Below are 13,511 nucleotides of genomic sequence, written 5' to 3'. Positions count from 1 at the left end.
GAAAAACGATCGTTAATAATGTTCAAGAGTTAAAACAATAACTCGTTAAACAAGCAATAAGCACATAGCAAAAACATAGTGCACTCATAACCTACAGTGTCCTTAGAAGAACAAAACTGCTCTGATACCACTAATGTAACATCCCAAAATATAGTAATACCATAATTCAGAATTAATTACAATTAACAGTGAACAGTAAACAGTCTTAATATTAACAGGAAATCAAGGTTCAAAGCCTAACGGCTGGTGTACAAATAACGAGCGTATCCAAGTGCAGAGAAAATAAAGCAGAACAACTTAAGGTTTCAGAGTTACAAATTACAGCTCAAAATAACGAGCACTAATAACGAACGGTTTTACAAGATGATAACCGAACGTCCCAAAATGAGCTAATATATATATACAGTACTAAACTAACGAGCGCTCTAAGGCTCGGCTTTAACTTCAACTTCCACCAGATTTGCATCCTCCAAATTTTCTTCTTCCAGCATGACTTCAAGGGATGCATCACCATCTGCTCACATCCACAACGGATGATCATTGCATTTTGACAAGACGAAAGCACATGGACAGTAGACAACACAAATGGAAAACGCAAGGGTAAGCTTATACTGTTTAATTAATACAACACACATACAGTTCGTAATTCGATTCACACATACATCAAGTAACTTAATCATGTAATTTAACACAGAAAGATATATAAGACAGACCGTCCGGACTGTATGAACCATGTAGTTATAGGCGTCCTTGCACCCAAGTGGTGTAGTAGCCGGGATATACCTAATCAGCTTCCACTTGAGGTTAATCCTTCGCCCCTGCTAAGTGAGGGATACGAAAGACCTCCTGCCATTCCCACACATGACTACCCCCTTCTACGTGAAGATGAGCATCACGGAATATCAGGATGGACCAAGCCAGCATTAACTAACCACAGTCATACTTTACCAATTCCATATTCAATCATATAAGAGACGTTCCTCCCTGGAACGCTCATCCAATATCCATAATCATAGATTCAATCCATATAGTGTTCACACTGTAATTCAATATGATGTAACATCAATTTCATCTTTAACTGTAAGAGAATAACAGAACGAACGTACAGTCCACTGAACACTCAGGACGAACGTCCAAATAACTTCACTGGATACTCAGGAAAAATACTTAGAACGAACGTAATTTCTGTGGATTCTGTTAAATGAACCGACTCGACTTGAAGTGTACTGGTACTTAAAAAATAATCATGATAGAAACTTGAACCAGATTTAATGTACAAAGGAGGGTCAACAACACTTAGAATTATTTTTTCAAGAGATTTACATATGAATCCAATTCCAGGAATGGAACGAACGCAAAGAAAAATGAATATTTAAATACTTTGAACGAACGCTATTTTATCAATTGAATATTCACTTAGTACAAACGCAAGGTAAGAGACCTAGCGAGATTCAGAACGGACGCTCGTGATAAGACCGAGCGCTTATTGAGAACGGACGCTCGACATAAGGCCGAACACTACGAATAACGAACGCTCGACATAAGGCCGAACGCTTATGAAAAACGAACGCTCGACATAAGGACGAGCGCTATCAAAGACGAACGTTCAACATAAGGCCGAACGCTAATTAGGACGAACGCCTCGGTATAAGACCGAGCGTTACTTATTCATAAAGTTTTAAATATTTAAATATTGCTGAGCTAGACGAACGCTCAGACATTCAATTTGGGACGCTCGTTCATGAGCAGAATTCCTTCCAAATGAAAGAATCCCAATCTAAGTTACTTTACTGAAATGCCGAACGGTTTAAGACCGTACAGGGACGAACGTCATTTATCAGGGGGAAACAATGAAATTTCAGATTTCTCAACCTTAGCAAAATTTTCCAGATTTCCAATTTATAACTTTATAACTTTCATTCCAGATTTAATTCACCTTAAACATCATCATCATACAGATTTCAACATTTGAATCATTCCAACTATACAATCACCATACTCCATTTATACATGATCAGATCAACATGCATTTAATCAAAATCAAAAACAACATATATAATACATACAAGCAGTATTTGTTCATGACAGATTAAACCAACATCAGAAATCATATCAGATATCAGTAACCGTTCATAACAGCTCAAACATCAGACTTTACATACATGCAACTCATATCACAAAAATCAAGCAGTATGAATTAAACTTATAAGCTTCCCTTACCTGATCTAGCAGTGCACTTCCAAATGCTTAGAGTTTCTCTCGTGCTCTCACGGCTTTCTATCAGAAATTCACTCAACCACTTCAATTTAATCTAACACACCAAAATTGTAAACAGATTAGACTTCTAACTCATGCATGCAACCAGAATTTTGGTTTGCATGAACTAAATGGACGAAGGTGCAAAGACGAGAACTTACCAGTTCAGTTCTCAATTCTGTTCGGATCAGAATGATGTTCACAGTGTAGGGAAGGTTTCTATGGTGTCTGAAATGAGATCAGAGGTTTGATGGTGAGTTATCTTAGAGAGAAGATGAAAACGGTTTAGAGAGAGGGTAGAGAATTTGAAAGCAGAAATTCGGAGAAGAAGATGAAGCATGCAGGAGGAAGAGGGAGAGTTTTTTTTTTCAGAATTATTTTTCTCTTCCCATGCAGAATAAACTCCCCAACCTCCACACGCCACTTGTCTCCCACTAACCTTCTCAGAATGCTCCAACCGTGACACATGTCAGGCGCATGCAGTGGAAGTGTGAGTGCATTTTGACGTGTCACGGTGCATTAAAATAGTGATCAGAGAATGAATTAGTGTGTATTAATTTATCAGGTTCTCACATTCCCCCTAACTACAAAAATTTTCGTCCTCGAAAATTCTAAAGCTTACCAGGGAATAGGTGAGGGTACAATTTCTTCACAGCCTCTTCCACCTCCCATGTTGAGTCACCAGTCTTGGCATCGCAGTGGGAATATAACTTGAAGTAATTTTAAAGGGATAAAGTGGGAATTAAAACTGTGTTTGTGGTCTGGAAAAGATAAGGTGCGAATTGGAGGGGACATGTGTGTATGCATTCATTTTGAATAGTTGATATTGAATTGGAAATGGTCTTGTCATATTTTGGAAAATGGGAAACTTGTATGATATTTCATTCGAATTAAAACAGGGGAATAAGTTTGATGCAGTTGGAATTTGGGGTAGTAATGAATAATTGAGTTGGAAAGAGTAATATAGGGATAATATAGGTGTAGTGTAAATGGGTACTGTTTGAACTACGTGGAATCAAGACCTAAGAACAAAAATCAGAAAATGGGTTAAGGTAAATGTAGATTGTAAGATCCTTGAAAATATTTGTATGTTAAAATGTAAGATCCATGAAAAAAAAAAATATTTATAATAGTAAATTTTAACATTTTATTAGTAATAATAATTTTAATGGATAGAAAAATGTAAATTTTTGGATATAAAGTTATAGTAATTTTGGAGGGAGAGCTTCAAATTTTTGATAACTTATTTAGGATTTTTTTAGAAATGTGAATAGTGAATAGTGAATAGTAAATAGTAAATAGTGAATAGTGAATAGTGAATAGTTAAAAAAAAAATATTAAAATAAATTATGGAAGAGAACACTCCACGTAGAATTAATCATTCAGAGATAAGAATGGTGAATAAAAAATAATTTTTGAATAGTAAAAATGAATAGTAAAAGTGAATAGTAAAAATGAATAGTAAAAATGAATAGTAAAATTTTTGGCTATAAATAGCCAAGGGGGGGAGGCTGAAGATTTACACCAAAATTCTAGAGAAATTGTGAGAGAAGAGAGTTAGAGGAAATTCTAGTTAAAGAGGGGAAATTCTGGAAGTTTCCGGAGAACGGTTTGAGAAGAGGAAACTAAGTCTGGAATAGAGGTAAGGGAAGCTAACTTTGAGTATTTCTTTTTGTATTATCTTGAGTCTTGAATATGCTATATTTTTCTTTTGTCTGATTTTAAATCTTAAATATGGAGTATTTTGTTTCTGTATGATTTTGAATTTTAAATGAGAATATGTTTTTTTTTGTGTGTTAATATCCAAGTGTGATAATTGTAAAATGTGATATTGATTATGTTATGTCAATTGTATGTTATTAGTGGTTTATATTTTTATTTTGGAAGGATTAGAAATTGTCTAACCGGCTCTGCCAGATTCAATTTCTTGATTCCCCAAAATTTTTTTTTATTTCCTTCCGTATTTATTTTATTACATTTTTGGAAGGATTAGAAGTTGTCTAACCGGCTCTGCCAGATTCAACTTCTTGTTTTCCCCAAACTATTTATTTCTTTACTTATTTATTTTATTGCATTTTTGGAAGGATTAGAAGTTGTCTAACCGGCTCTGCCAGATTCAACTTCTTATTTCCCCAGACATGTATTGTTCTTGTTATTTAATTATATTGTATTGATGGATGGATTAGAAGTTGTCTAACCGGCTCTGCCAGATTCAACTTCTTGTTTCCCCATGAATTTTTATATTAAGATTATTTTTATGATTGTCAAATATTGTATTCTTCTATGACCATTTATAGTAATGTTTTATTATTGTTAATTGTTTATAATTATCTTGTATGAATTCTATTATGGATGTTTATTGTGATGATTTTATTGAATGAGTTTGTTGGCTGAAATTAATCTTGTTGGAAGGTTTGGAATAAGGGTTCTATAATAGCTTGTATATGGGTATTAAATATATATACAGTGTTTGAGGTTGTTGTGAGAGGAAGTAAAATTAGGCATTTTAAGATTTAGAGCATAAGAAAACAAGGTAGATAAATTAAATAAATAAATTGTTAATTATTGAAGGCCTCCCTTTGTTGGTAGGATAGAGGAACCTTAAAAACCTGAGTTGGCACATCCCTGATCATAGAGCAGCCCTGGCCTGGTCCAGTCAGTTGTGACTAGTCATATGTGCTGGCGTCGAAGGTGAGTTTGATGCGTTCAGACATCTGGGTCCTCTCCGGTGACCAATTGGGGTAAAGAAAAATCTCTACTAGGATGAAAATAAAATAAAACAAGTTGATTGTAGATGCATAATATTATCATGGTAAAAATTTCATATATATTTTATTTATCATTACATTGAGCCCAGACTTTAATATGTAGTTCCTAAGATATGTTGATGTATTTTGGTTGATCCATGATCTTTGTTTGGTGAAAATATGTTGAGTTATACTCGTTATGGGCAAAATGAGTTTATAATATGAAGCATGATATCTGTCAATGTGTTTAATTTATCGATACCAAAACGGGTTATTATGAATTCATGATTAAAGAATGAACATGATTGAGTTAGGTGGATAAGAGGGTATGAATTGTTGGTTTTTATGAAATGTTGGAGTGGATATGAGAAATCATTACTTATGAAATGATGTTTACTACCGGGAGTAGTATGTTCGAGTTATACCATGAGAGTTTGGTATGAGCAAAGTAACACCTGAGATTTATGGAAGCAGGCAGAGAGGGGTCTGACCATAAGGCTTCAGAAAGTAAGACATAGTATGTAAGTGAGGCTTAAGGAAGCAGGCAGAGAGCGGTCTGACCATAAGGCTTCATGAGTAAGCATGGTACACTTGTAAGATTTATGGAAATGAGAAAGATGATTTTGATAATGATGAATTAATGACATCGGAATAATGATATTTTATCAATTGCAGAAATACCTGATTTTAATATTTTTGTTACAAGTTTAATGATTTTATGATATGGTTGGCTTACCCTTATTTGTTTGTACTATGATCATATAACTCATGTTATATGTGATTAGATAATGTTGCAGATGCGGTTGAAAAAGCTTAGAGATGAGAGAGATGCGGGGAAAAACTTTCAGGGATTTTTGTAAAAAGAATAAATTTGTATTGGGAAGATTATGTTGTGTAAAATTTATAAGTTGAAATTTCAATGGTGAAGACTATATTGTTTAAAGTTTGTAAGTTTGGTATTGTACTTTGGAGTAATTGAAATAAAGTTTGATTGTTTATATGAGATATCAAATTAATTTAGTCTCTACTATCAGTGATACCCTTTAAAATATTCGGGTGTTACATTATGGTATCAGAGCAATGGTTTTCGAAAGTATTTTTGGACTATGGGGAGTGAAATTATTATTCTTAGTAAAACTATTAATGGTTATGATGAAAATGACTATTTGGAGGAAATTGATATCATATGCTAAATTGTATTGTTATCTTTTTGAAGAAATCATTTAAACTCGACAAAGATGCAGCAACAACAAGTTGGTCAAGTACCTCAAAATCATTCTAGCTTGAATGACTTCTTAAGGCATGATCCAACTAAATTTAATGGGGAGGCTACTCCTGATGAGGCTGACTCTTGGCTAAGGCAGAACGAGAAGATTTTTCGGGTAATAACTTGCTCAGAAGAACAAAAATTAACTTATGCATCATTTCTTTTGGTGGGTGAGGCTGAATATTGGTGGGAAAGTATGCAACAGTTGATGACGGTTCGTGGTGAGACTGTGAATTGGGAGAACTTTAAGATAAGGTTCTTGGAAAAATATTTTCCAAACAGTGCAAAATTTGCAAGGGAGGCGGAGTTTCTGACCTTACAACAAAGAAGGTTATCAGTACAAGAGTACGTAGTAAAATTTAATTATCTCTCGAGGTTTTATACTCAGAATATCACAGAAGAATGGAGATGTCGAAAATTCGAGGGAGGACTAAGGCATGAACTGAAGAAGGTACTTATGCCATTGGAAATACAAGAGTTTCCAGCATTGGTAGAGAAAGCCAGAATGATAGAATTGTTGGAGTTTGATCCAAGTAGAGTTTCCAGACTTGCAAAGGGAGAATCTTCAATGAAATTCAACAAGAAACCTTATGAAAAACCACAATTATCATATCGAGGAACAGTGAAGTGTTTTGAGTGTGGAGGGGCACATTTCAGACGTGACTGCCCTAAACTTACTGGGGAAAGAGTTGAAGGGAAGAGATGTTTCATCTGCAATGATCCAGGACACTTTGCTAATGTCTGTCCAAAGAAAAAGAAGGTGGGAGAACCACAACAACAAGATTCTGCTGAAGTAAAGCCCCGGGCAACAGGAAGAGTATTCGCAATGTCTGCAGAAGAGGCTACTAAGCCAGGTACATTAATCTTACACACCTGTATGCTGTTAGGAGAATGCGTATATGTTTTGTTTGACTCTGGAGCCACACACTCCTTTATATCTCTAGCATGTTTAGAAAGACTCGGATTACCGATGCTTGATCTAGGGTGTGAATTAGTAGTTTCTACACCAGCATCGGGACCAGTTACGACCAGTTCAGTCTGTGTCGGATGCCCGATCCAAATTGCAGGACGCAAGTTCAAAGTGAACTTGATCTGCTTACCCCTTCAAAATCTAGACATTATTTTAGGAATGGATTGGTTGACTGCCAATCACGTTCTTATTGATTGTGGGAAACAAAAGATAGAGTTTCTAAATTTGAACAATTTAGAACTAAGCTCAACTCGAGTCGCTGCGAAGGATATCAAAGATGGAGCTACCTGCTATGTGGTGTTAGCTCAGGAGAAAAGAGAGAATATTGAAGAACAAATCATCGGAATACCTGTGGTAGAAGAATATGTTGATGTTTTTCCAGAAGAAGTGCCAGGTTTACCACCTAGTCGAGAGATCGATTTCACAATAGATCTAGTGCCCGGAGCTGGCCCGGTTTCTATGGCTCCATACAGAATGGCTCCTGCCGAACTAGCAGAGTTGAAAAAGCAAATCGAAGATCTGTTGGAGAAGAAGTTTATCCGTCCAAGTGTGTCTCCATGGGGAGCTCCTGTATTGCTGGTGAAGAAGAAGGATGGAAGTTCAAGGTTGTGCGTGGATTATCGACAGTTGAACAAGGTTACAATAAAGAACAAATATCCTTTGCCAAGAATCGATGATCTATTAGATCAGTTGAGAGGAGCAGAGGTGTTTTCAAAAATTGATCTCAGATCTGGTTACCATCAGATTCTTGTCAAGACGGAAGATGTACAAAAGACGGCTTTCAGATCTCGCTATGGACACTTTGAGTACGTGGTAATGCCGTTTGGTGTGACGAATGCCCCAGCGATTTTTATGGACTACATGAACAGAATATTTCGGTCATGTTTAGATAAGTTCGTGGTAGTATTTATCGACGATATTCTTATCTATTCAGAGAATAAGGAAAAACATGCAGAACACTTGAGGGTGGCGTTGGAAATTTTAAGAAAACATCAATTGTATGGGAAACTATCAAAGTGTGAGTTCTGGATAGAGAAAGTACAATTTTTGGGTCATGTGATTTCTGCTTAAGGAATCTCAGTGGATCCAGCAAAAGTGGAAGCTGTGCTAAAGTGGGAGCGGCCGAAAACTGTAACTGAAGTACGAAGTTTTGTAGGATTAGCCGGTTATTACCGACGTTTTGTCGAAGGGTTTTCCAAGATTGTAGGTCCTCTAACTCAGTTAACTCGTAAAGATCAACCATTTCTGTGGACTGACAAGTGCGAAGCCAGTTTTGAAAATATGAAGCAACGACTAACATCAGCACCAGTATTAATCATTCCAGACTCTAGCAAATCTTTTGAGGTGTACTGCGATGCGTCATATCAAGGATTGGGGTGCGTTCTAATGCAAGGAAGGAGACCTGTAGCTTATGCATCTAGGCAGTTAAAAGCGCATGAGAAAAACTACCCAACGCATGACATCGAACTTGCAGCAGTAGTATTTGCATTAAAGACATGGAGACACTACCTCTATGGGGCAAGTTTCCAAGTTTTTAGTGACCATAAGAGTCTAAAGTATTTGTTCGATCAAAAGGAATTGAACATGCGACAAAGAAGATGGATGGAATATATGAAGGATTATGACTTCGAGCTTTTATATCACCCAGGAAAAGCCAATGTGGTGGCAGATGCATTGAGTAGGAGACAAGCTCAGATAACAACGATGATGGTGAAGGAATTAGAACTGTTAGAAAAGTTACGTGATATGAACTTGGGGTTGCAGTTAAACCCAGATCACATATGGTGTAGTCATTTAGTAATCACTAGTGACTTCTTAGAACAAGTGAAGGTTGAGCAGTCGATGGATCAAGAGTTGCAGCAAAAGATCAGGTTGTTGGACACCGATCAAGCTAAGGAGTTCGTTCTAAGTAAAGATGGCATACTTCGATTTAAAAACAGAGTGTGTATCCCTGCAAAGAGTGAATTAAAACATTTAATTTTAGACGAAGGCCATAAAAGTCGTCTTAGCATACATCCAGGTATGACTAAGATGTATAAGGACCTGAAAGAGTCATTTTGGTGGAATGGAATGAAGAGGGATGTGGCCGAGTTTGTAGCAGCCTGCTTGGTGTGTCAAAAAGCAAAAGTGGAGCATCAAAAACCGGGAGGGATGTTACGACAGTTAGACATTCCTCAATGGAAGTGGGACAGTATCTCGATGGACTTTGTAACACATTTACCAAAATCATCAAAAGGTCACGATTCTATCTGGGTTATCGTTGATAGACTAACCAAGAGCGCTCACTTTTTGCCTATTAATCAACGTATGTCACTAGAAAAGCTGACGGAGTTATACATCGGGGAAGTAGTGAGGTTGCATGGCATACCTACAAGCATTGTGTCAGACAGAGATCCAAGGTTTACTTCAAGGTTTTGGCAGACGCTACAGAAGGCTCTGGGAACACAGTTGAAGATGAGTTCGGCTTATCACCCTCAGACTGATGGTCAAACAGAAAGGACTATTCAATCTTTGGAGGATTTGCTGAGAACTTGTGTATTAGATCATCTTGGAAGTTGGAATGAGATACTACCATTAGTAGAATTTACTTACAACAACAGTTATCATTCCAGTATTGGTATGCCACCATATGAAGCTTTATATGGAAGAAGATGTAGAACACCGTTGTGTTGGTTTCAAGATGGGGAAGCACTGACAGTGGGACCCGAGCTATTACAACAAACCACAGAAAAAATAAAATTAGTCCAAGATCGGATGAAAGCAACTCAAAGTAGACAAAAGTCATATGCCGACAAAAGAAGAAGACCGTTAGAATTTGAAGAAGGAGATCATGTATTCTTACGAGTAACGCCAACTACAGGAGTCGGGAGAGCTATCAAGATGAGGAAACTGACACCAAAATTTCTCGGACCGTATCAAATTCTCAAAAAGATTGGGCCAGTGGCTTATGAGATAGCACTACCACCTCGATTGACATATTTGCATAACGTTTTTCATGTATCCCAACTGCGGAAGTATATTCCAGATCCAAAGCATGTGTTAGAAGTTGATGAAATTCAGGTCAAGGAAAATTTAACAATGGAAGTTGGCCCAGTGCGTATACTAGATGTTCAAATGAAAAAGTTAAGAGGGAAGGATATTCGCACGGTAAAGGTACTTTGGAATGAAGACACACAGGAAATGACTTGGGAATTGGAAGAATTTATGATAAAGGAATATCCATATCTCTTTTGTAAGTAATTTTTTTTTTGTTAAATAGTCTTTGTTTAAATAAATAATTTTCGAGGGCGAAAATAATTGTTGTTGGGGAGATTGTAAGATCCTTGAAAATATTTGTATGTTAAAATGTAAGATCCATGAAAAAAAAAAAATATTTATAATAGTAAATTTTAACATTTTATTAGTAATAATAATTTTAATGGATAGAAAAATGTAAATTTTTGGATATAAAGTTATAGTAATTTTGGAGGGAGAGCTTCAAATTTTTGATAACTTATTTAGGATTTTTTTAGAAATGTGAATAGTGAATAGTGAATAGTAAATAGTAAATAGTGAATAGTGAATAGTGAATAGTTAAAAAAAAAATATTAAAATAAATTATGGAAGAGAACACTCCACGTAGAATTAATCATTCAGAGATAAGAATGGTGAATAAAAAATAATTTTTGAATAGTAAAAATGAATAGTAAAAGTGAATAGTAAAAATGAATAGTAAAAATGAATAGTAAAATTTTTGGCTATAAATAGCCAAGGGGGGGAGGCTGAAGATTTACACCAAAATTCTAGAGAAATTGTGAGAGAAGAGAGTTAGAGGAAATTCTAGTTAAAGAGGGGAAATTCTGGAAGTTTCCGGAGAACGGTTTGAGAAGAGGAAACTAAGTCTGGAATAGAGGTAAGGGAAGCTAACTTTGAGTATTTCTTTTTGTATTATCTTGAGTCTTGAATATGCTATATTTTTCTTTTGTCTGATTTTAAATCTTAAATATGGAGTATTTTGTTTCTGTATGATTTTGAATTTTAAATGAGAATATGTTTTTTTTTGTGTGTTAATATCCAAGTGTGATAATTGTAAAATGTGATATTGATTATGTTATGTCAATTGTATGTTATTAGTGGTTTATATTTTTATTTTGGAAGGATTAGAAATTGTCTAACCGGCTCTGCCAGATTCAATTTCTTGATTCCCCAAAATTTTTTTTTATTTCCTTCCGTATTTATTTTATTACATTTTTGGAAGGATTAGAAGTTGTCTAACCGGCTCTGCCAGATTCAACTTCTTGTTTTCCCCAAACTATTTATTTCTTTACTTATTTATTTTATTGCATTTTTGGAAGGATTAGAAGTTGTCTAACCGGCTCTGCCAGATTCAACTTCTTATTTCCCCAGACATGTATTGTTCTTGTTATTTAATTATATTGTATTGATGGATGGATTAGAAGTTGTCTAACCGGCTCTGCCAGATTCAACTTCTTGTTTCCCCATGAATTTTTATATTAAGATTATTTTTATGATTGTCAAATATTGTATTCTTCTATGACCATTTATAGTAATGTTTTATTATTGTTAATTGTTTATAATTATCTTGTATGAATTCTATTATGGATGTTTATTGTGATGATTTTATTGAATGAGTTTGTTGGCTGAAATTAATCTTGTTGGAAGGTTTGGAATAAGGGTTCTATAATAGCTTGTATATGGGTATTAAATATATATACAGTGTTTGAGGTTGTTGTGAGAGGAAGTAAAATTAGGCATTTTAAGATTTAGAGCATAAGAAAACAAGGTAGATAAATTAAATAAATAAATTGTTAATTATTGAAGGCCTCCCTTTGTTGGTAGGATAGAGGAACCTTAAAAACCTGAGTTGGCACATCCCTGATCATAGAGCAGCCCTGGCCTGGTCCAGTCAGTTGTGACTAGTCATATGTGCTGGCGTCGAAGGTGAGTTTGATGCGTTCAGACATCTGGGTCCTCTCCGGTGACCAATTGGGGTAAAGAAAAATCTCTACTAGGATGAAAATAAAATAAAACAAGTTGATTGTAGATGCATAATATTATCATGGTAAAAATTTCATATATATTTTATTTATCATTACATTGAGCCCAGACTTTAATATGTAGTTCCTAAGATATGTTGATGTATTTTGGTTGATCCATGATCTTTGTTTGGTGAAAATATGTTGAGTTATACTCGTTATGGGCAAAATGAGTTTATAATATGAAGCATGATATCTGTCAATGTGTTTAATTTATCGATACCAAAACGGGTTATTATGAATTCATGATTAAAGAATGAACATGATTGAGTTAGGTGGATAAGAGGGTATGAATTGTTGGTTTTTATGAAATGTTGGAGTGGATATGAGAAATCATTACTTATGAAATGATGTTTACTACCGGGAGTAGTATGTTCGAGTTATACCATGAGAGTTTGGTATGAGCAAAGTAACACCTGAGATTTATGGAAGCAGGCAGAGAGGGGTCTGACCATAAGGCTTCAGAAAGTAAGACATAGTATGTAAGTGAGGCTTAAGGAAGCAGGCAGAGAGCGGTCTGACCATAAGGCTTCATGAGTAAGCATGGTACACTTGTAAGATTTATGGAAATGAGAAAGATGATTTTGATAATGATGAATTAATGACATCGGAATAATGATATTTTATCAATTGCAGAAATACCTGATTTTAATATTTTTGTTACAAGTTTAATGATTTTATGATATGGTTGGCTTACCCTTATTTGTTTGTACTATGATCATATAACTCATGTTATATGTGATTAGATAATGTTGCAGATGCGGTTGAAAAAGCTTAGAGATGAGAGAGATGCGGGGAAAAACTTTCAGGGATTTTTGTAAAAAGAATAAATTTGTATTGGGAAGATTATGTTGTGTAAAATTTATAAGTTGAAATTTCAATGGTGAAGACTATATTGTTTAAAGTTTGTAAGTTTGGTATTGTACTTTGGAGTAATTGAAATAAAGTTTGATTGTTTATATGAGATATCAAATTAATTTAGTCTCTACTATCAGTAATACCCTTTAAAATATTCGGGTGTTACATAGATTACCTTAAGGAGGTTGGCCGATCGATTAGATAAAGAAATTAGCCGATCGGTTAAAACTGAGAGTGGGAGGAGGCATATAATAGACGAATAAAGAGCATTAAAGGTCAATCAATACACTGAAAAACGAAACATGGGCGTTAATGGTCAGAGAACGAACAATAGGAAATAAAATATATGAAATGAATATGGCATTAATTAGCAGGTA

General features: G+C 35.1%; 1 protein-coding gene and 1 long non-coding RNA gene across 2 annotated transcripts; one reads left to right on the top strand and one right to left on the bottom strand.

The window, feature by feature from the left end:
• Positions 1-272: 272 nt before the first annotated feature.
• Positions 273-2,570, bottom strand: LOC148192135 (uncharacterized). The gene is made up of 3 exons (XR_015782483.1): positions 2,418-2,570; positions 2,221-2,311; positions 273-514 (listed from the first exon to the last, which is right to left on the bottom strand). It is a non-coding gene; the product is annotated as an uncharacterized LOC148192135 (long non-coding RNA).
• A 4,118-nt stretch (positions 2,571-6,688) lies between these two features.
• LOC148192134 (uncharacterized) lies at positions 6,689-13,203 on the top strand. Its single transcript, XM_088100228.1, has 2 exons — positions 6,689-7,124; positions 13,023-13,203. Exons 1-2 carry the CDS (start codon positions 6,728-6,730, stop codon positions 13,052-13,054), a joined length of 429 nt encoding a protein of 142 aa, XP_087956354.1. The 5' UTR covers positions 6,689-6,727; the 3' UTR covers positions 13,055-13,203.
• Positions 13,204-13,511: the final 308 nt, after the last annotated feature.

The sequence above is a fragment of the Vigna umbellata genome, chromosome 10 (assembly GCF_029865625.1).
Source record: "Vigna umbellata cultivar VRB3 chromosome 10, Vumbellata_1.0, whole genome shotgun sequence".
Classification (NCBI taxonomy): Eukaryota; Viridiplantae; Streptophyta; class Magnoliopsida; order Fabales; family Fabaceae; genus Vigna; species Vigna umbellata.
The sequence above is the reverse complement of the archived record's forward strand: the minus strand, read 5'-3'. Positions and strand labels throughout refer to the sequence as shown.

Coding starts and splice junctions, on each gene's coding strand:
- LOC148192134 (XM_088100228.1), top strand. CDS start 6,728: ATGCCATTGGAAATACAAGAGTTTCCAGCATTGGTAGAGAAAGCCAGA. Junction 7,125..13,022: donor AGAAGAGGCTACTAAGCCAG/GTACATTAATCT, acceptor ATATGTGATTAG/ATAATGTTGCAGATGCGGTT.